The sequence below is a fragment of the Chinchilla lanigera genome, unplaced genomic scaffold, assembly GCF_000276665.1.
Source record: "Chinchilla lanigera isolate Chin_1 unplaced genomic scaffold, ChiLan1.0 scaffold00023, whole genome shotgun sequence".
NCBI classification, from domain to species: domain Eukaryota; kingdom Metazoa; phylum Chordata; class Mammalia; order Rodentia; family Chinchillidae; genus Chinchilla; species Chinchilla lanigera.
In genome coordinates, this window is record NW_004955424.1 from 8,606,643 (window position 1) to 8,630,541 (window position 23,899).

General features: G+C 33.0%; 1 protein-coding gene across 1 annotated transcript in view; it reads left to right on the top strand.

Annotated features, from left to right (window-relative positions):
* Positions 1 to 17: 17 nt before the first annotated feature.
* Lrrtm4 (leucine rich repeat transmembrane neuronal 4) overlaps positions 18 to 23,899 on the top strand; it is a 670,466-nt gene continuing 646,584 nt past the window's right edge. The window contains exons 1-2 of the mRNA XM_005385460.2: positions 18 to 398; positions 2,202 to 3,748. Of these exons, the coding sequence (XP_005385517.1) occupies positions 395 to 398; positions 2,202 to 3,748 (1,551 nt within the window). The 5' untranslated portion in view covers positions 18 to 394. The remainder of the gene's footprint in view (positions 399 to 2,201; positions 3,749 to 23,899) is intronic.

Genomic DNA, 23,899 nt, shown 5'->3' on the forward strand with positions numbered 1-23,899 from the left:
TTTTTTTTTTTTTTTTTTTTCCCCTGTCTTTTTACAGAGAAGTTGGTTACCTCCGCGATGGGCTGTAGCTCTTTGCACAGATTGCCAATTACTGCTGATGGGTCTCTGGTGAATTATACAATGGTCTTCAGAGCCTAGAGACCCCCGCCCCCGAGACGGCTTCCTCTCTCCCTGTCCCTCCATCCCACCCCGTGCCGATTTTTTTAAATATATATGTACATATATTTTTGCGTGTCCTCTCCGGGGAAGTTTGTACGGGGCTACTAGCTCACATGCGGGATCAGAATGGTGTGAATGACAGCCGCACTGTGTCATGAAGGTGGTGGTGGTTTCAGCTCAAGAGACCAAATAAGAAGAAAGCTGAGAGGGGAGAGACGTTTTTGGATGACAAAGGATGGGTAAGTGAACTTTTGTTGTGTCCTTCTTAGTAAATCTGATCCTCTTCCCTTCCTATCCTTAGCCGTGGCATTAGCTGATAAAAGGCAAGGAAACAGGCTAAAAGCAGCCTTGGAGTTCGCCAGTTAACTCACTATAGTTGCTATTATATTTTTAGATCATTTTCCTTTTTGCAGTGTTTTTTTTTTTAATCTGTAAATGCATAACACGGACTTAAACAGACTCTAGAGAAATATCTGTAAGGCTGTCTCTGCCGTCTGCGTATCCACAGCTTGGGAATTGAGCATGAAATAAATACTGTTTGTTTCTGTTTCTTGATATTAGCCACGCTTGTATTTCTGGCTGCTGTCAGGAAGGTTGTTAACACTGTATTGGGTGTGCGTAGGGGTGGGGTCCCTACTTTTTAGAGATTGTGCAGGACTTATTTTATTTTTGAAGCTGGATCCTGAACACAGCTTCCAAATTTCCAGCAGTCATTTGCCAGTCTTATTTTTTCAAGTGTGACTGGCTTTTTTTTCCCCCTTCTCCTTTCTGGGAGAGCTGGAATGTATTTCAATGAGTCTGTAACTGGCAAAAGGACAGAGAGCAAGACTGAGTTTTAAATAAAAAAAAAAAAAAAAGAAAGAAAAAGAAAGAAAGAAAAGGAAGAGAAAAAGAAAAAAAATTGACTGAGAAGGAGGATTTTTAGATTCAGGGTTTGGCTGATTGCCTCTTGCTTAAAAATACGAATATTAAAGAAAAAAGGGAACTGCAGTGTACGGGAGTGTTAAGAAATAATAAATCTACTGTTCGCAGAGGAAAGAAGTCTCTTAACATGCAATGACTTGGAAATGCAGTATAAATGCCAATAGATTGCAACTTTGCAGGCTTTCTGAAGTTAATGGAGGCAGGGAAGAAAAAAAAAGTCAGTGAGAAATTTAAACAGGTAGGCATGGTGGGGTGGGGGTTAGCAGTCTGCTGTTTCTTTCCCTATTTATCCCTTACATTTGTAAGAGCATCTCTATGAAAATAACACCAAACGGATGCACAAGGCTGTTTTGCATTTTATGGAATATTGAATAAGAATTGGGCAATTTAACTTTGGAATGTTCTCTGATAAGGGTGGTATGCCTTTTAGGTCATACTGGGCATAGAAGCACAGTACATAGTAATACTGTGGGTGATGATTAAGAAACTAAGAGCAACTTGCATGGTTATTAGTCCTCGTACAGTGCTTCATGAGCTGCCTATATTAGTCCTAATGCCATTCTTCGGAGCTCATACCTTACCATCCCATTATGCAATAAGCATACAGTTTCAAGCAGGACAAACTTGGATTGCCTTGACAGCCTCCTGAAGCTCCTTTGCTGTATCACATCCTGTTTGCCCAACTAGCAGAAATGTATGAATACCAGGTTTCCTAAACCACAATTCTGTGCTCACCAGGAGAGGTAGTTCACTTTCTTTCGGTACTGTTCTTCAGCAGAGTGACTAGCCCGACATTACTGTTATTAAAATGCCAGCAGCATTCAGGGAAAAGAAAGGTTCTGTGTTTTTCACTGTGGAGATACCCAGAAACTCCTGAAACTCAGAAGGGATTTTCTTAGTCCTACAGCACTGTGCTGATTTGAAGATCAAGCAAGAAAGAATGAAGCCTAAACAGGAAGCATGCAACAATGAAGGAAATAATGCTTAAGTGTTGAATGTGTTCCTAAGTCAGCTGTCCCGTTACTGCATTAGATAAAATGCCCCCAGTATGGGTAAGCTGGTGCTGCTGTACTGTAATAGCTTCACAATGTGCATCTGTGTTCTTTTTAATATTGTAGGTTTCCATTTAATTACGCAGCTGAAAGGCATGAGTGTGGTTCTGGTGCTACTTCCTACACTGCTGCTTGTGACGCTGACGGGGGCTCAGAGAGCTTGCCCAAAGAACTGCAGATGTGATGGCAAAATTGTGTACTGTGAGTCCCACGCTTTTGCAGATATTCCTGAGAACATTTCTGGTGGGTCACAAGGCTTATCCTTAAGGTTCAACAGCATTCAGAAGCTCAAATCCAATCAGTTTGCTGGCCTTAACCAGCTTATATGGCTTTATCTTGACCATAATTATATTAGCTCAGTGGATGAAGATGCATTTCAAGGGATCCGTCGACTGAAAGAATTAATTCTAAGCTCCAACAAAATTACCTATCTGCACAATAAAACATTTCATCCAGTTCCCAATCTCCGCAATCTGGACCTCTCCTACAATAAACTTCAGACACTGCAATCTGAACAATTTAAAGGACTTCGGAAACTCATAATTTTGCACCTGAGGTCGAACTCACTAAAGACTGTTCCCATAAGAGTTTTTCAAGACTGTCGGAATCTTGACTTTCTGGATTTGGGCTACAATCGTCTCCGGAGCTTATCCCGAAATGCTTTTGCTGGCCTCTTGAAATTAAAGGAACTCCACTTGGAGCACAACCAGTTTTCCAAGATCAACTTTGCTCATTTTCCACGTCTCTTCAACTTGCGTTCAATTTACTTACAATGGAACAGGATTCGCTCCATTAGCCAAGGCCTGACGTGGACTTGGAGTTCCTTACACAACTTGGATTTATCAGGGAATGATATCCAAGGAATTGAGCCGGGCACATTTAAATGCCTCCCCAATTTGCAGAAACTGAATTTGGATTCCAACAAGCTCACCAACATCTCACAGGAAACTGTCAATGCATGGATATCACTCATATCCATTACCTTGTCTGGAAATATGTGGGAATGCAGCCGGAGCATTTGTCCTCTGTTTTACTGGCTGAAGAATTTCAAAGGAAATAAGGAGAGCACCATGATATGCGCAGGACCTAAGCACATCCAGGGCGAAAAGGTTAGCGATGCGGTGGAAACATACAACATCTGTTCTGAGGTCCAGGTGGTCAATACGGAAAGAGCACACCTGGTGCCCCAAACTCCCCAGAAGCCTTTGATTATCCCTAAACCTACCATCTTCAAACCTGATGCCTCTCAGTCCATCCTTGAGACACCAAGCCCTTCCCCAGGGTTTCAGATTCCCGGCACAGACCAAGATTATGAGCACGTTTCCTTTCACAAAATCATTGCGGGGAGCGTGGCTCTCTTTCTCTCAGTGGCCATGATCCTCTTGGTTATCTATGTGTCTTGGAAACGCTATCCAGCCAGCATGAAGCAACTCCAGCAGCACTCTCTAATGAAGAGGCGGCGGAAAAAGGCCAGAGAGTCTGAAAGACAAATGAATTCCCCTTTGCAGGAGTACTATGTGGACTACAAGCCTACAAACTCTGAGACCATGGATATATCGGTTAATGGATCTGGGCCCTGCACATATACCATCTCTGGCTCCAGGGAATGTGAGGTATGAACCATGATCCTCCTAAAAGCATTTCTACTGCGGGGAAGGAGAGGTAAATGTTTGAAGCTCTAGAGGTGTCTCTAATCACTAGCCAGATTAATGACCCTTTTGTTTGTGGGTTTCTCTTGGTGTGAAAGGTTACTTAATTAAATTACAACTACCAGGAAATTGACTGCTTTTTTTTTAATGGTTGAAACTTGAAGGAAGTTCATTCAAGGATGGGATTAAGTTGTAATAAAGCACTATGTTGAAACACCTGTTTTTTTTTTTTTTAAACAGTTTGTATACAGGGGGTTGGACTTCAAACCACGCATACACACAAACAAAACTCTTTTCATTCTACAATTCTTGTCTGGTTCTTGGTGTTGACTTTTGTAATGGAGTGAAGGAGGGGCCGGTTTAATTTAAAAACAAAGTGAGTTTACCAAAATGCCCGGAGATAACAAAGATTTAAACCAAAGAGCAATTTACCCAAGCGGTGATTTTGTTGTAAAATTTTAATTTTGATTAAAGCATGCAACAGGGATCTCACAGCCATGTCATTTGCTATTTAGCTATTTACCAGCGTAGAGAATGTCAGAGGCCTACTGTGTAATTGTATCAAGCTTTTAAGGACAGACTTCTTTCCTTCCCTCTTCCCTCCCCTCCCCCCTCCTCCCTCCCCTCCCCCTCCTCATCCTGCCACCCCTCCCCCTTACACCCCTTCCTCCCTTCCTTCCTTCGTCCCTTTCTTTTTTCTTTCTTTCTTCCTTTTCATCTTTTTTAAATTACTGGGACATGAATCCCTTTGCTATGGTTTTTTTCAGTGGTGGCTATTTGTGTGTAATCTGAATGAAACTTAAATCTTATGCTTTGGCTTTGTCCCTGGTAACTAATATCAGGTCATGATGCTGTGGATGACATAAATGACAGGCATAACAGGGACTGTTTTATCAGTTTTGCTGTCATCCCCAAAAGAAATGACATGTATTCTTATGAACCGTATTGAAAATTAAGCAATGCAAGTGTTTATAAGTAAAAGGAGTAAGGTTTGTTCTGGGAATTCTCCCTTTCTGTAATAATATCAAATGAAGGTATGAATCTCATGTTATACTGTTCTTGTTACATGAAAACTAGTTTGGTCCCATTTTCTGATTATTTAATTTTAAAACACTTACAGGAATGTTACTGAGTAGAAAGATAGTTACACACTTGCAACTTGTCAATAAGTAATACTGGATGTAAATCGTCGTCTTCTATTGGTGAAATTGATCATGATATGCAAAGACTGTGACTTCCAAGTCCTTGCTCATGAAATAAACTAGCAAAGAGAGGCTGGGTTCTGGCAATATGCTCTTTTAGTATCTGATTTTAGTTGATTACTTTTTCAAAAGGGAGGTGTAATGAGCATTTAAAGACATTGCCCTTTTCTAATGTTAGGTATAACAGCTGGAAAATATAATTTGATCTTTCATAATATATATCCTAATATTTTCGTAGCCTAAATGCACTTGTTAATAAAAATGTTTTCAGAAAAGCTCTGAATTTGAAATAATCTCCAACTCAGTACAATTTGGACTATTGAATTGTTCTGCAGAGTTCATTTTCTTTCTCTCTTTCAGTCTCTCTCTTTGGATGTATCATTGAAAATAAGAGACAAAAATCACAGATACTAAATCCCTGAAAGGAACTTGTATAAGCAATTGCCCTTAAAAATAATGAGAATAAAATATTTCTATAAAAAGTCTAACAAGGTTTGATGTTTTTCTTACAGGCCTACATTCATATATATTATATGTGAATATAAGTAACACATGTCTATCTTATTTTATTATGAGTTTTGAAAGTTTGTCTTCCTCTTAAAGACAAGTAATATTTAAAAAGGTATAATCCAGGTATATTCATTCTTTTTTTTTCTAGACTGCTGGAGTAGGATGGTGATTTTTTATTTATAAGAAGATTGTTAAAGAACTAGAACTTGAGAAAAGGCATTTTAACATTTTTCCAGAGATTTTAAACTACACAGATTATTCTTCAAGAACCCTAGGTACCATCACATTAGGAAAAAAATGAACAATTTGAAAATGTGTTCCTCAATACCTTGTGTGTTTCAAAGCACATTTTGAGGCCATATGTGTTATATAAAAGGAGTGTTGCTAGGTCATAAAATTCACAACCATTGGTGTTTTTTTTTTATTCTTGGGGTTATTATTCTTTTCTTTTTTTTTTTTTTTTTTTGGTTTTTGGTTTTTTTTCTGGTACCAGGAATTGAACTCACGACCTTGCACTTGCACTTGCCAGACAGGTGCTGTGCCACTGAGCTAAATCCCCAGCCCCTCACAAACATTGTTGAGAATGACATTCTTGTGAAGGCATTAAGCAGTGAATAATTTCATTAAATATTGTAATGGTGCCATTGAGCCAAAATGGTAGCTACTGGAACAGATCAAACTCTACATGCCCCACAAAGTGGAAGATGGGAAGCTGTCCATATAACACCATTGCCTATGTTTGGAAAGGTAATAAAGTACAATCAAACTACATTTAAATTCATAGTCACTTGTTTTGAAAAGCAAATTTAAAAATCTATAGTACAGATACCACCTTTTTTCTGACAGGATGTCAAGTATATTATTGTTATACATGGATACAAAAATAAGCAAACACAAACTAAGCAATTATCTTTAAGGAAGTTCCCAGTTGTCCCCTCACTTTTTTCAACTTGTGGCCCCGGAATGAAATTTCTCCTAATGAAAAACATTCCCTTACAGAAGAAGCTTCTACAGAGTGGATCCAGGAAAGGAAATGATTTTCTGACCATACTATTTGTTAAGACCAGTAAGAGTAAATGTAGTTGAATTTGAGCCAAATTTCACAGATCTCAAATACTGGTAGTTTGTAAGCTACAGAACCATTCACATATGTATAGTACAATTTTGTGAGGTAAGTTGAAAACCCTAAATACTTAGGAAGCATAGCAACAATATTAATGTCTAAGACAGTGCCTTGAATAAAATTGTCTTTTAAATTAAAAATAACACTTTCCATTTAATTCTATATTCAGTTATCATGACTATATTCTATAGTCATATAGACTAATAGTCATATAGTCATATAGACTAATTCTATATTCAGTTATCATGAATATCTAAATATAGATATTCATTTTGTCTGTTTCTCTTAAGAGTAAAATAAAAATGTTGATATTCCTCATTAAAAGGACATCTGTGAGAAAATACATATACCACCCAATTTCCAAATGAAATGATTTTAGCTCAAGTTATGATTTTGAAAAGTCCATGTACAGATATCATATAAATAAATTGAAGATCTCCTACAACTTAGTAAAACTTCTTATGTGTAAAAGGGGACTAGAGTAGATAGCCAGGAAAATTTTATATGATTAAAGAAACAAATATATAATATATTTACATTTCAGTCTTCAGACTTTCAGTGGATTAGTGTGCTGGGTTGAACTGAATCATTTAATGTGTCCTCAATAACAACTCAGAAATTAGAATTTAAAACAAACAGGGGACAACTTTGTCTAAAACACAGTAAGACATTAGTAAAACTAGAAAAAATTGAAAGTATTTATTTTTGAAAATAACTTGTGAGTCCTTACATAATTTTCTCTCATTAAAAGTATTAGAAGGTAGGAAGTTACACCACTGTGCAGATCAAATACTTCCTTCAATTGTGTAAAGTTTTGCTAAAGTTTCTAATGCCATAATTTTAGCATTTTTCAAATGAGCATCACAAGAACATTTATGAACTTAATATTGACACAGGACTAAAGAACACATTTCTAATTTGTCTTTTGTATTTAGTAAAATAAAATGTGAAATATTAAAATGAAAGTAATCAGTAAACAAATTTTATCTCCAAAGCATTTTAAATTTAAGTAATTGATATCTACAGTTTAATAATCTCATAATGTTGCCATTAAGAATGTGGGAATTAAGGTGGCAATATAGGGAAATGTTTTCCAAATATTTAATATTTTAGTTATACTCTTCAAAAAAAGTAAAAAAAAAAAATGTTGTAAGTTTAGGTTTTAGTATCTATTTCACTGCTATGGGTGGGTGTTATAAGTTATTTCTAAAAATGTATATTTGTAATTATTGAAGGTATATAACCATGTTCAAACTACTGATTTGAAATGTAATATTAATTTTTCTTTTGTCACTTTGAAATTTGACAATTTTGCACATATTGAATAGATTTCCAAGGACTATAGAGTATATGTTGAAACAGGATTCTAAGTTATGCAAGCCCAGTATCATTTAGTTTAACATTTTATGAATATAGACCTATAGAAAGTAAACATTGTTAGGTGGCTGATTTCTGTGTCATTGTAAAATGTAATAATTGAAATGCTACTTTGCATATTCACAGAGTATATTTGTATGTATATGCAATGTGTACTTTTGTAGTCAGTTTATACACATATATATTTGGATATATATATATGCATATGGACACATAAAGCAGAGAGAATGGGGAAATAAAATAACAAATAATTTCATCAGAGATATGTCCATTTTGATCATTCAAAGTATTAACTGAAAACATCTTGGGATTTGTTAGTCAGGAATGTAGTTCTTCAGGTAAAAGTTTAATTTTATCTAAAATTTATTATAAGTATCTTACATGCACATTATCCAACTTTTTTTTTTTTTTTCCGGGTACTGGGAATCGAACTCACGATTTCACTTTGCCAGGCAGGCACTATGCCACTGAGCTAAATCCCCAGCCCATATCCAACATTTTTTAAAAAGTATTTACAGTATTACAATCTGTATGTATACTAAAATTTGCTACTTGTGGTATGATTTTGCATTAGTAATTTTATTTCTCTTTTACCCTTTGCTCAAATGAGTGTATTCTGCTAGTACACTCTTTCCCAGCTCAAAGAAATCCTCATTTTTAAATTTTGTAAAATGTTTATATATAATTTTCAGAACTAAGAAAAGCAAAATGAGATAGGGAGGAAAACCTGAGCAATTTATATTCATTACCAATGAGAAAAGGAATTACTTCTTGAGTTATTAAAAATCAGGGTACTCAGATGAACAGTTACACAACTTCTTCATGCTTTATGGGAAAATGCATAACGTTTCACAGAAATGTTTGTCAGTACAAGTATGGGCATATTCTGCTGAATAACTATTGGATTTTGAAAGCTTTTTAAAACTATGACTGCTGTAAAGCATGATTGCCTGTATTTGATTCAAGTCAAACTCTTTGTGAAGAGCGTTTTCATTAGAATTCGCAAATGGTAGTGAAGAGTGACAGCTGTCAAGAAGGTCTGACACGACTAATTTAGGAAAGATTTTTAAATTGACTAAAATGGTTCAATTCTTTTTCTAGAATTAGCTGGTATTAGCATCTCATGGACAAAGCTTTAATACTAAGTGGCTCTCTGAGACACCCACTTGAGGAATCTGAATGTGATCTTATGAATGGTAGCTTTCGGCATACCTCAGTAATCTGCACACGATTCCAGAATGTTTCTTTTTGATAGTTTCTACATTCAATAAAATCTAATCATCTCTGTTTTGTCACAAGAATTGCATTTATAGATAGCTTTAGAATTTGTTCAGTAATATTATCACAAGGGACTTGGTGACTCATCTGAATTTTCAGTTTGCTAGTTTCATGATTCACTATCTCCGAGTGAAAATAGTATCAACTCGTATATATTCACTAGGCATTGAGAGTTTTGAAAAATTAGTGTGTCTTTTAATGACCAAAAAGCATAAAGTGATGTTAAATATACTTTAAAAATTAAAATTGCTTTTTATAGTACCAGATGAACCATCATTCATCGAATCAGTTTAATAAAATTTCAGTATTCTTAAAAGGAAAGAAAAATTATGGGGCTATTTTTCTCATGCCTTCCATAAGCCATCAATTTTTGAACTGTAAGCTGAGGAAGGTTGGGTAGAAGTGCACTATTTCCTATGGTAGGACAACCATTTGGTTTTTTTTTTTTTTTTTTTTTTTTTTTTTTTTGGTTTTTCTCCGGCACCGGGAACCATTTGGTTTTATACGAATAGCTGCTTAAAACTGCTTGATAGATACAAAGATTAAATGTTTAATGTTTTCACTATCCAGAAATATAAGGGTTCTAAATAAATTTAACTATTAGAAAAGAGTCCTTTTGAAGAAGTAAGATATTTGACTTCAGCAAATACTCTGTAATATTTACAAATAAGTTCTTGGAATGAAATGATGGCAAAGTTGATGTTCATAGGAAAATGTTAGGAAAATGGTGAGAATATTTTAAGTTTCAAAATATATTATCCAAACTTTAAGAGGAATTATGATGAAAAAGAAAATATTGAATACAGATTGATGCTTGGATATCAAATCAATCAATAAACGTATGGTGATGGAAGTTATGGAATTTAACATTATTCTTTGAAAATGAAAATATTCTAATATTTCAATATTATAAAGTAATATTCTTCAATATGCATGTACAAGTAATTTTGAAACACTGCAGTTCAAGGCACATTTATAATTTGATGTCTCTATAGCTTTTATAAGTATGTCTAGATTACTGAAACATGTATACACACAGGTCTGTTAAAACTTCTCCAGTGTATATTATTTGTCTCAAAACAGATTTGGCTTTTTTTTTGGTACCAGGATCAAACTCAGGACTTTGTGTTTGCCAGGCAGGCACTTGTGCCACTAAGCTATATCCCTGGCAGGACAGATACTTTCAAAGATACTAAAAAAAAGAATTTAGGGCTGGGTATTTAGCTCAGCGGCAAAGCGCCTGCCTGGCAAGCGCAAGGTCGTGAGTTCGGTTCCCGGTACTGGAGAAAAACAAAAACAAAAACAAAAACAAAACAAAAAAAGAATTTAAAGTCATAAAGATATCTTTTTTTGCCTCTTTAAATGTCTGAATTTGGGTGACTATTGTCTCAATTTGGGGATACTACATCTTAGAAGGCTGTATTTGCTCTTTTACCCTAATTTTTATTGTCTAGTGGAAAAACATGCCTCAGAGACAAGGGTAAAGACATACTCAATAAATCTAGCGAGATATGTCATTTTATACCTCTTAATTATTTTAAACAGATTCTTCTAATAGAAAAATTAAGTATTTTAATGTTTAAAAGAAATTTGTAAGGTAAACAATGACTTTAATTTGAAAACTTCTGATGTGGATACATAAATTTCATTTTTACTATACATTTCAATCATGGCTCTTCAAATCTCATTTAAATAAAAAATGAAGGGGTACCTTAATTTTACCATTATATTTGAATATTTCAAAGTAAGTTCATTGTGGGTGGGTTGTTTAAGGAAAGTCATTTCTTATAGCTCATGTGGTTCGTGTAATTTCAAATAGAAATATAGTTATACCTTGATTCAGCTGAAGAGAAAAATTTTAAAGTTAAAAGCAAACTATAGATACAAATTCTGGAGTAGCATATGACACAAAGAGAAAAATACACCAGAGGGTGTTTTATTTAGTAAAGACAAAAGTTTCTTTCATGTGAACTTGGAGACCTACATATTTGAGGTGTTGAAAACAATTAAAAGTTGATTTAGTAATTTAACGTAGTTGTTAAATACACTTAAATTGAAATGAATCCCGGTAAATATTACATGTTTCTCATATCCTAAGTTCGATGATACCTTTTATTATTAAATACTTCAATATTTACAATTTAAATTGGTATCAGCAATTTTCAAGTATTTTTATAGGAGAAAATGGAAATATAAATTAATTATGACAGTGTCCTTTTTGTCTGATCACCCTGGATGAAAAATTGATATTTTCTTCTGTGTTTATAGATCTGCAAAAGTGATAGCATAGAGGTCATCCTTGAAGTACTTTAGGTTGATGGTCAAACCACTGTATGGGCCAATATCACATTGGTCCAGTGGTCAGATGAAAGGGTGAAAGGAGGTCTCTGGTTTGAAACTGACTCACTTTACTTTTCTAATATTGGACAAATAAATATGTATCTGACCTTTCTCTGATATAATTTTTCTATCTATTGAACTGAGATAATAACTTTCCAAGTAAGTTACTGAAATGATTAATGAGGTATTATTTGAAAGCCGCTCTGATTTCTTTCATAAAAAGCTTCAGTGTAAATATAAATGATGAGTAATTATAACCCTTCTGTCCACTGAAAACTTCAAAATGCAATGTGGCTGTATTATATTCATTGTTATTATTAGTTATAATGATGCTTATAATGCTCCCTGATGTAGAAGCAAGTTTTGTGGTTACATTTTTACTGAAGTGAATAATAAACCTGACCTTTCAGTCCTTTGTCTGAGCTGTAATTTAGTAGAGTGTTAGACACAATAATATTTAGTAATATCTTCAGATGTGTAAAATATCTCCTTGGCTGAACATTGTATTCACCTAAGAAAGCAGAACTCATAATTCTTCTTCTTTTTCTTTTTTTGTTTTTGTTACCGGGAATTGAACTCAGGACTTTGCACTTGCCAGGCAGGTTCTGTGCCACTGAGCTATATCCCCACCCCTATAATTCTACTCTTGATATGCTAGAGAAAAATGTGCTATAGAAACAACTTGTAAGGTCCCAGTTTCACAAGTTATTGGTCTTCAATTCATTTTGTTAAGTGAAAATGGTCTTACTTCTCCATAAATTTACCCATTTAAAAATAGTTTCCAACAAACTATATAATGCTCTTTATAAAATGGATAACAAATAATTGTAAGAACTAAGAATTCTGTAGCATATATTTATAAATGTATGCACATTATATATGGATGCATCATATAAATATCTGTTCATGCATAGATATAGTGTGTACACTTTACTGTGTATGTTTATATATATATAAACATATATATATAAATACATAAACATATATATAATGTGTATGTTTATATATGTGTATGTTTATATATATAAACTGTGTATGTTTATATATGTATGTTTATATATATATATAAATTGTGTATGTTTATATATATATATAAACATACACAGTAAAGTGTACACACTATATCTATGCATGAACAGATATATATATATATATAAAATCTCCATTGATAACACAGGAATACAACCTGAGAAATACTTCCTGGGGATGTTTATCATTTTGTCAGCCTTAAAGAATGTAATGACCCAAATTAAAATGACTACAATATCGCTAAGGAATATGATCATATGGGACCACAATGAAGTATGTAGTAGCCTGTTGACTGAAACATTTCTACAGGTATGTGGCATATGATTGTTTATATACATATATACAGAAAGTTATCAATACATATATTACTATGTATATATAAATTTAATGCTTTGGTTACTATAATTATATTTATTGACTATAAAATGACTTCTTATTTTACAGAAACATACAGCATAATTCTTATTTTTGTCCCATAGCTATGATATATTATAAACTGAAATACATTTGTAAGTTTCCACAGACTATTTCTTACGATACAAAGTAGTGCTGCTAAACAGGAGTGGATGACAACATTGGTATGCATCATTATCAAATACAAACCCCATGTTTCTAGAGAAGACAAATGTGTTTCTTTGCGATTGGAGAAGCAGAATTACTCCAATTAATCTTGCTGCATATCTCTTATGAAAGTTGGTATTCTGAAACTGAGCAAATTGTCCCAGGATTGGTTCAGGGATTCACTGTACCCTCTGTGAGAGACCAGAGATGAAACGCTTTTCATCGTCATACCTCCACGAATCTTTATTCTGACTGTAGGATCACAGTCACGTTTGGAATTTCTATGAATTAGTGTCTCTTCAGAGTTATGTGTAATAATTAAAAGTCTGATTATTTCATATTCCCCTACACACAGTCACTACAATGAATTGCTGTAGATCCCTGTAGGGATGCCTCGGAAATAGATCTAAGATGTGAACTATTTGGTTGGCTACCAGGCTAGGGGCTCTGGCTTCCCTTTCATTCATATTTTCTGGGTCTGTTAACTGGCTTAGCATTGCACCTACAGGTTTGTGACTCTCTTTGATGATACTTCAACCTGGAACCCTTCTGCTCATACAAGCCGAGTAAGAATTTAGATGACTCGTGCTTCATTTCTACGAGCACTGTAACCCATTACTCGACATCGTATGTCTCAGGCTACTGTGATTACTGTTTTGAACTTGCTGTTGGGATGGTAGCGATCCCCATCTTATCAGCGGTGATAAAGTGCTGGCACCAGCACTATGCCACCTCTGGTTCTCACTTTCCCATTGCATTAGGAATTTCATTTTGATAATAACTGTTCTGCAATTTCTGAATCAGAGAGAAGAGTAACCACAGGACTACTAGTCTTGACCTTACTTTCCTCAATAACTTTTCCTGTTCTTCTTGACACATAACATTTCGTACTCTAATTGAAATTTAATTTTCCTCTTTTTTAACTTTAAAAAACACAGCTTAGTTTCCAATCTATAAGCTTGAAAGAGAAAGGAATGTAAACTTTTCATCTTATACAAGCTATTACCCTTTTGTTTCTCAGTCTACCTCTTGTATTTCTTTTTCTCAAACATCTGGATGGTGATAAATAAATTTCAATCAATATTACATGTTTCCTCTCAATGTTAGTGAGATATTTTTCCTTGGGAGTGTCCAACAAAACATGACGATCGGCAAGGATCACTGGAATAAAAACAAAGTATCATCCACTCTCTTTCTCACTGAAGTTTTCTTTTCTAAAAATTTATAAAACCATCATGACTAGTTATATAAGAAAATACACCAGTTTATTATACAGTATTGTCAGACTATTTCTATGCTCCTAAACTAAATAAATGAAAAGATACAGTTCATTTTGAAATATGAATGAGTATAATTTTGGAATTAATATTATGTATTTTATTTTTTCTATTACTTACTAATTGTAAAATAAATGATATATTTTTAAATACTGAAATTTTGAAATTATATAATTACTCGTAAGTTAAATGTAACATTTAACAAAAAACATTTGTATGCAATAATAATACCTTAGGAATCCAGGCACATTTATTTCTGTGATCTATAGACATGTAGGTGTGGCAGTTATACAAAATGAACCTGGTATCGGAGGCTGTACCTATCCATTAATATACTGCTCCTTTAAAGTTCACCTTTTAGGATTGGGGATGTAGAGCTCTTCCCTTACATGTATAAAGCCCTGGATTCATATCCCCAACACCACAAAGAAAAGTTTCAAGTTCACATCTAATGAACAATAGCCATTTAAGTTTGATTTGTTTCTATTTTTGTTTTTGTTTGTTTTGTTATTGCTTTTTAGTGCTGGTTTGAATCCAGGGGTCTCATATTGAGCTATATCCATAGCCTTTTGTAGATAGATAGAGAGATGATAATTTCTTTTTAAATTTTGAGACAGAGCCTTGGTAAGTTAATGAATTGTCCAGGCTACCTCAAGTTCTCAGATAGGACACCATCCCTGGATAGGAGCACCGAAAATAATATTATATTTAATTTTATTGAAGAGTAATTTTATATCTTACTTAAGTCTTTCTTGTTGAACATTTATGAGACTGTTTCACTGTAATAAATATTCCTGATTTGACATCCTAATGTAGACACATTCTTAGAAGAGAATAAACTTGGTCTTAAGAATTAATCTTTTAACTCTATTGCAAAATTATTTTTTAAGATATGTACCTTTTATATTGCCAAATGTGTATGTCTCATTTTTTCACCATATATATAAACATGAGTTAAAATCTGGTTTATTCAAAAAGTTTAATTTGAGTGAGTTTAACTTTTGCACTTTTTGCTTAATGCAGGGAAATCTTTGTTCTGCTTTTACTATTGATGTGATTCAGTTTCTTATTTTATTTGGGTTATTTTTGTATTTCTTTTTTTTTGTCTTTTTGATGTAGGGTCTCACTATGCAGTTTAGGCTGGCCTTAAGCTCACTTTCTAAGCCAGGCTGGCTTTGAACTTGCAATGATCCTCCTGCCTCAGCCTCCCATGTGCTGGGATTACAGGCATGCACCACCAGACCTGGCTGGGTTTCTTATTTTAAAATAAGAACATGTGAACAGTCCTTGAGATCAATAGTAAGAAAAGTTTTCACCATAATTTCTTACCTTGCTTTTATTTTTAAAACACTTTTTCCATCATGGGTAGCAAACATGCATTATTTTTTGGTCATTTCCTTTGCAAGCTTATTTTGATATCTAATTCTTTAATCTGTGTAATATTCACTTACAAATACTATCAAAGTAGAGAATGAACTTACTTTTCCACTAAACTTGTAACTCTTCAGCTCAGTTTACATAATAATATAAAACATTCTCATATCCAAATGATTTTCCTGCTTTGTACGTATGATGAATCCAATCCTTAATGTTAGAACCATATTTTCAGACAACATAATAGTTTTGCAATATAATTTAGTTTTTATAAGTACATGCCCTTCCTGTAGTTGGTAAATTACACACAAATGTTAAAAAAATCTGTCTTAATTTTTTTCTAGTGCTTTTGTTTGAAATAAAACTTTGTATTTTTTATTTTCTCTTCAACACAGATATGTGTATTTTCACCAGGATTTTGAATCTATAGTTAATTTTTTGAGGAATGGGAACATTTAAAATTATTTAAATGAATGGTAATAAATAGCATAAAAGTGCACAGTAATCCATTTATATCACATCTTTCTTATGACTCCCTTTAAGATGAGTTGATTTGCCTTATTTTAATATTCTCATAAAATATTATAATGTATATATGATATTTGTAGTTACCAATATTTTCATTATGTCATAATGCTATAGATGTAGTTAATTCTTTTGAAATTTTATTTAAAGTAATTTTTTAAAATATAAAATGTTGAAGTTTCATAATTACATTTTGTATTTTCATATTGAATTGAGTAGTTTTCTGGAAAAAGATGAAATAAGTATAATGATGTGGAGCACCTATGTTTGTTCTTAAATTTATTCATTCTAGCTCTTGAATTCTTGTCCTTTTCAGCTTTCTATTTATCCAACAAAAATTTACTTTTAGTTATAGGTACTAAAATTGAACTTAATGCTATATTTGTAGTGGTTTTAAAAATTGTTACATCCAAATCTTACTTATCAAAGTTATCATAAATACAGTCACATTATAAAGTAAAATTGTCAAGATGGACACTGAATTCTACTGAAGGAATTTTTACCATTTTCTTTCTTTTTTTATTTTTTTGGTGAAGTGTATCTTTTGTCACAGTTTAGTTTTTTATATTGTAAACTATACATTTTTATTTTCTAATATCAAATCTTACTTATCAAAGTTCTTTGCATTTCTAGACTAATATTCTTATTCTTTCATGGTATTCTTTTCCAGATAGACCTTTACTTATTAAATTTACTTTTGTTTATGCATTTTATTTCTCTCTTAATAAGAAGCCTCAATGTCTTGTTCTTTATCATTGAGTTTTATTTACTCATTTGTCATTTGCAAGCTATGAAATTGTTATGTGAATTATTTTTCTTCAAACGATGTAGAATATACATTAAATGTTGCCTTTGTAGAACCCTTTTAGATAAGGTGAGAAAAGTTATAAATTTTATTCAGATTTGTTTTTACCCTATTTTTATCCTTGAGTCATAATATTGTATTATAGTTTCCTAGCAAAACACCCATCTTCTTGAAAGTGTATGATTGTATGATAATTTATGTAACAGCACTCATTTTTAAACATCTTGTCTACTTATATTTGTTCACACAATCTCTGTGGACCACTGTACTTGAAACTGTAATGAGGATTCTTAGATCCTTTGTGCTGTACTCTTGTAATCCAGAATAAAATTATTTCATCCTTTAGATGTAAATTTTCCCTTGTGATGGTAAATTCCATGTGCATATATATATATATATATATATATATATACACATATATATAATTATTATATATTCCATATATACATTTCCTTTAGTCTATATTTTTGTATATCAGTTTTGTTCATTTATTCTTGTTTATAATTGCTAATGATATTCATGATTTTTAAAAAATTCTTGAGGGAAATCACCTTCAAGTTAACAGGAATATCTATGCTCTTTTTCCCAGAGTATAGTAGTGTTTATGTCTGAATAAATCCTTCAGCCGACACTCTGTGCCATCTGCAGTAAAGTATTAGTCAGTATTTACTTGCTTACATGCTAAAAGTATGTTTTAGACTGAGGTCAGGGGTCAACAAATTATTCCTGAAAAGAGAGTTAATATTTGGAACCTGTGCTATATGGTCTCTGTCACTATTACTTGTTGCTGTAGCATGAAAAAAAAGAAAACCCATGGAAATATGAGAAGGATGAATATACCTTTGTCGATAAAAACTTTTCACAAAAATTGCAGGCTGGATTAGGTTCCTGTGTTATAGTTTGTTGATCCTAACCTCTGTCACTTTCATGAGCTTTTAAATATATTTGACTCTTAACCTCCTTAAAAAAATACAGAATTTTTTTCTAACCCGAAATCTTCCTCTATCCTTCCCCATCATATTCTTCTCTTATCTAGAAAAAAAATCCAAAATACTCTACCCTATTCTATTTTTCCCCATGAATCACTCAATATTTAACCCACTACAATCTGTCTTCAGGGCCTACCTACCCATCCAAGCATTTTTTGCTAATCTTGCTGCTGACTTATAGGCGCACACCTATAATCCCAGAATTTGGGAGGCTGAGGCAGGAGTATTGCTGTGAGTTTGAAGCCAGCCTGGGCTACACACGAAGTTCAAAGCCAACCTGAACTGTATTGTGAGAACCTATCTCAAAAAGACACACACACACACCCAAAGGTACTTTTTCCCCTTTATTTTGATAGTTTGAATAACATTCAATACTTGGTCTGTTCTTTCTGCAAATGTTCTGTGCTCTGAGACTCTAAACTACCTATATTTAATACAGCTCCATGAATCCTTTGTAATCTGTATTTCCTCTACCTGAATAGTAAGATGTTTTCCTTCTGGTGACTTGCTTGCTCTCATTTCTTAAGCCATTGTTTCTCTCTGTCTCTGTCTCTGTCTCTCTTTCATTTAAATTTATGCAATGCAGTTCAATCTTTTCACTAAAAATGAACAAGATATTTTTTACTGTTTGATCTACTTCTCTTTGTTCCCCATTTATGTAAAAATTTCTGATTTGGAATGCGATTTCATACACTTAAAAGTATCCATTAGCCCATTTTCAAAAGTGAACTATGCTCTCTTTTTCTAAACATGTTTTCTTCCCATGTTCTCATCCTTAAAGTGAATCTCTTTACTTTGGGAGGTCAGAATTGTAGACATCATGACCCCATCCTTACTCTCACACTGCGAAAAACAAAACAAACTGCAAAAAGAAAAAGAAAAACAACTCACCATGACTTCTAACTTTTACTTTTTTTTTTTTTCTGGTACTGGGAATTGAACTCACGACTTTGCACTTGCCAGGCAGGCACTGTGCCGCTGAGCTAAATTCCCAGCCCCAACTTTCAATTATCCCTGAAATGCATCTGTTTCTTCTTACTTTACTAGTGCTACCAAGCTCAAGTCTTGCTTCACTGGGTTTGTCTGCAGTCTACACTGCAGACGGGGCATATTTTTCTAAAGAAATGCTCTCCTCACCCTCTCTTTTCTCTTAAAGACTTTCAGTGGAATCCTTGTCCATGGAATGAGAACTAGGCCCCTACCCACAACCTAAGAAACCCTGAGTAACTGACTGTCCCATCATAGCTCATCATATCACGCCCTCCTTGCTTGCAAATGTTCCCCCAAGGAGCCGTCCACGGCGCGCTGGCCTCTCCTCATGTCTCTCCTATTATTATGCTGCCAATTTGAATTATTTTCATACATTCAAGATTAGAATGTTACTGTCCTCCTTATTAATTCCCAGTTATCACCTCTTGAAGAAGTCATTGCTGAAATCCTTGTGTGGTCAAACTGCCCTGTTTTCCTCTGGCAGACCACCGCTTAATATCTTATAAAACATATCCAGGGTACTATCTTTCTTTTTTTAGTAATTATTTGTTTAATTATCTGCCATTCCTACTCTAATCTACTCAAGGGAGGATAACATATCACTATCTTTGAGCTGTAGTATTTCACTCAAAGTCTTATAAACGGTAACAATAGATAATAACTGAGAGGATAGTTGTTTTATTTCTCAAAATTTACTTCTTTATATTTTCTGGATCTTAAAACAATTAAAACTATTCTTTGAAAAAGTTCCTTCATAGAATATTATCTGGAAAGATTGGTAAGACTATTTCACTTTTAGAACACAAATCTGTAGATTAAGATATAGATTTTGTTGCAGCCCATTTTTAAATATATATATATTTATTTTAAACTTTTAAAATTCATATACCTTTTTAAAGCAAATTTTCAAATCATTTTGATAATACTTAAAAAACAAAAATGAGAACAAACCTTATATATTTGAAAAAATATGTAGTGTTATTACCATCTATACATATGTATATATATTTCCATTACTCAAAATGTAATATAAACAAGTTGTTCATAATCTTGATTTTATTAACTATATTGTGAGTATATCTGTACAGCAGTAAACATTAACTGGCACCAAATCTTGGTGGACAATATTACTTTTCTGTACCTTTGTTCCAATTTTATTTTGTTAGTTGTGTCAACTTTAGAAATAAACAAATTTAAAGTGACAACCATTGAACTTATATCTTTTCTAGTGTACTTAATAAATTACAATTTATAGTGACATTTAAATCTATTTTCTCATTTCAACCTTTTTGTTTTACACTTTGAGAGTGATCTTTTTCAATTTAGAATCAATGAATTTTGTTGTTTCTTACATTTACTTCTTTGATTACTAAGGACTTACATAAATTTTTATACTTGTTTGAGTCTGTATATTCAAACATCTGTAGTTCATGTTTTCTCCCTTATTTGTATCAATTTACAATTGGTTTTAAAATAGATTGCTAATACTTTAGCTTCTACAAACACCATAAATTGGTTTCCTTGCAATATGCCACTTGACTTAAAATTTCTTTGGGGGGAAATATTTGCTTGTATAATTAAAAAAATTATTTTCATGTGGTTGATTATTCTAAATTTTATTTTTTTTCTTTCTGTTGTGTGCTACTAAAATTCTCTGTAGAGAATATTTTTAAAAATGGTTTTACTTTGGTTTAATCAGTACCATAGTAGTTGCTTTTTATTTTTTAATGCAACTCATTAATTCAATATTTTATTGACAAAATATTTTCCCAAGTTCCCCAAAGTCATTTGTATTTAATTAAGTTATTACATTTCATATTTATTAACTTGTAGAGCTTTAAATATGTAAACATGTACTAACATTTAAACATGGATATTTATGTGACATGCATGGATCTGCATTCATTTTTACATTCCAAAATATGCATATATGCATAAAAACAAATGCTCTTCTTTTAAAATTTTGAGTTTTCTGGTGCTTTTTTCATAGTGGTTAATTAATATGCTAATTTGAATTATGTTTTTTTTATTCTAATTTAAGATTTTTGGTTATTGGCTTCATCCAATTTCTGCAAAAAAAAAAAAAAAAAATATATATATATATATATATATATATCCCACTATGTTTTTATCTGTTGGCTTTTGTTCTTTCCAGAAATATAATTGAGAAATAAATCTCCTAGCTATAAATCGTTATTAATACTCTGTTCTATATTTTGGATATTTTCTGTGCATATGTGAATAAATGCATTTTTCTTCTATATAATAATAGTTATATTGATCTACATCTTGTTTGTCTCTATGCTTTTGGATTTGTTTCATATAATATGCCTTGGATTTTTTTCCATAACAGTCAATAAAAATGTCTTTGTTTTCATTTTACAAAATGAATCATTATAGTGCACCAGTGAGATATTTGAGTAGAGAATATCAAGATAAATTTTAGAATTATAATACTGGTAATAAAATAAAATACCTATTAACACTTATTGGAATTGTCCTTGTAAAGAATAATTTAGAGTGAAAAAATATTTTTCAAATTCTAAATTGTTTTTCATAGAATATGATAAATCTGAACTTATTTGTATGGATTTTCATTTGTAAGCATAATGCTACACCATTATGCACTTTGGAAGAAATATAAATTTAAGTATATAGAAAATCATTTTTTGTTCTTATTACAACAAATTTTCCATTCCTATATTGTCTGTATTTTGATGTTCTACTGGTACAGATATTTTGTGTGTGTTTGTATGGCTGTACATTCTAATTACAAGCAGAAAAGCAATATAACAAATATTAATACCAATTGTGCTTTGAATTATTTTCTTTGGTTTAATAAACAGCACATTCTTATTTTCCACTATCTCTTGATGTATCCTCATTGCTAATATACATATTCTTTCATTTTCTTAATCAAAATACTGAATTTGTTAATCATTAATTAACATTGAGAGACACCGAAATACTCAGAGGCTCTGACACTCCCTTCCACAACACTTCCGCGGAGCCTTGCTGTGGAGGACTTGAGCCCAGAACACGGAGCATTCAAAGTGATGGGGGAGTGTTTGCAACTAGTAACCAAACTCTTCTACAGGACTAGAAGGCAACAAAATGGTGTGCACTTGTTCCCATTCTGGAAAATAAAAGGAGAAATACTGCTCTGTGCTATAGGGAGAAATACCTTTCTCTCCTTTAGCCTTGGTGTAGTTCTTACTAAAATCTCGGCAATGAGAAGGACAAGACAGCTAAAATAAGCATACGAGTATAGACCAAATTCTTAGGAAGGTGCTCTGTTTAAATTTGACCATAGGCTGGTTAAATCAAATCTGGGCAAATAAAATGCACTTAAGTGCAAAAGGTAAGTCAAAGCAGAATATGTAAATAATTAAGGATTATTAATTTGTGGGGACTATAGAAACACAAATTGCACAGTTTCTATGATGATATTAAAAATTTAACACTAGGTAGAACAGAAAATAAATTTGATTGAAAGTTCTTCTAGGGTCCTCTAGTTTAGAGTGACTTAATCTTGGCTTTTAAGCATTGAAAGCAATTTTGGTGATTCACTTGTTCTCCACTCCACTTTATCAAAAGTAAGTTTAAGAACACAATTAGTGGGAGAGCTAGGCTGCTATTGAAACTCATTTTGAATTTTATCCCATCTCACATCTATCTCTTCGTATCTCCAAGACAAGATTAAGATCTGTTATAGTTGATCAGGTTCACGTAAGTGTAGAGAAGACCAGAAAATGTTCCTCAGGTTCTTACAAAGTAGAAGTCAGTTCTTCTTCCATTTCTATACAAAGAAAACAAAATCCTCAGGGAAGAAAGGAGCTAGTAAAGACTTTCTTGATCTCAGCACTATTTAGATTTTAGTATAAATAATCTTTGGGAAAGGGAGAGTATAAACTTTCTAGGAAACATAGCTGACCTCTATTCACAGATACTAGCATCAAACCTACCTATAAATAGAGACAACCAACAGCATCTCCAGATCTTGCAAAATGATCCCTTAGAGCAGCAAGAAGCAAAATAACCATGCTTGGTAACTACTGATAAAGTACATAGAATCTGGTCTTCAAGCTAAGGATGGCTCACTAGCAATTCTAAAACCTTAAGTTAAATGTCATGTATGTGATCAGGGTATAATATATTCAGAAATTGGTATTTTTCTCCAAAGTAAATTCAAGCTCACTTCAGAAATGACAGAATTTGTATATGGTAGCATTTACCGAACTAGTACAGTATCAGGATTTTCTTGATGATGTGGACAGTATGTTTCAGTTATCAATCTTAACAACCTGACAAATTTCTACAAATAAAAAAGTAATAATAGTACTCTTGTCTAAGGAAAGAATAAAAGTAAATTCTTTTTGCTGGCAGAGCAGTACTATAAGGCTGTTGAATTTTGAATGAGGGGCAGTGTTGGGCAATACCAGAAAATATATAGCAGAGAAAACACAATTTCTTGCCTAGTCCCTGAGTAATTATGTTTGTGAGACATAAACATCACTAACCAGCTTAAAGAATATTTAATATTTGTTTAGGCACCAGTGAATGAGGATCTATGCCTTCACTTGTTTGCCTGTTAAAGTACGGACAGGGGAGAGAATGTATCAGGGGAGAATTTGAAATGTCTTCACTGTTACAGGCTCTGCAAAGGGTCAGGGAAACTAAAAAGAGTAAGTGGCTTTGAACACAGTGAATGAAATGTGCAGAAGGAAATTAGCCT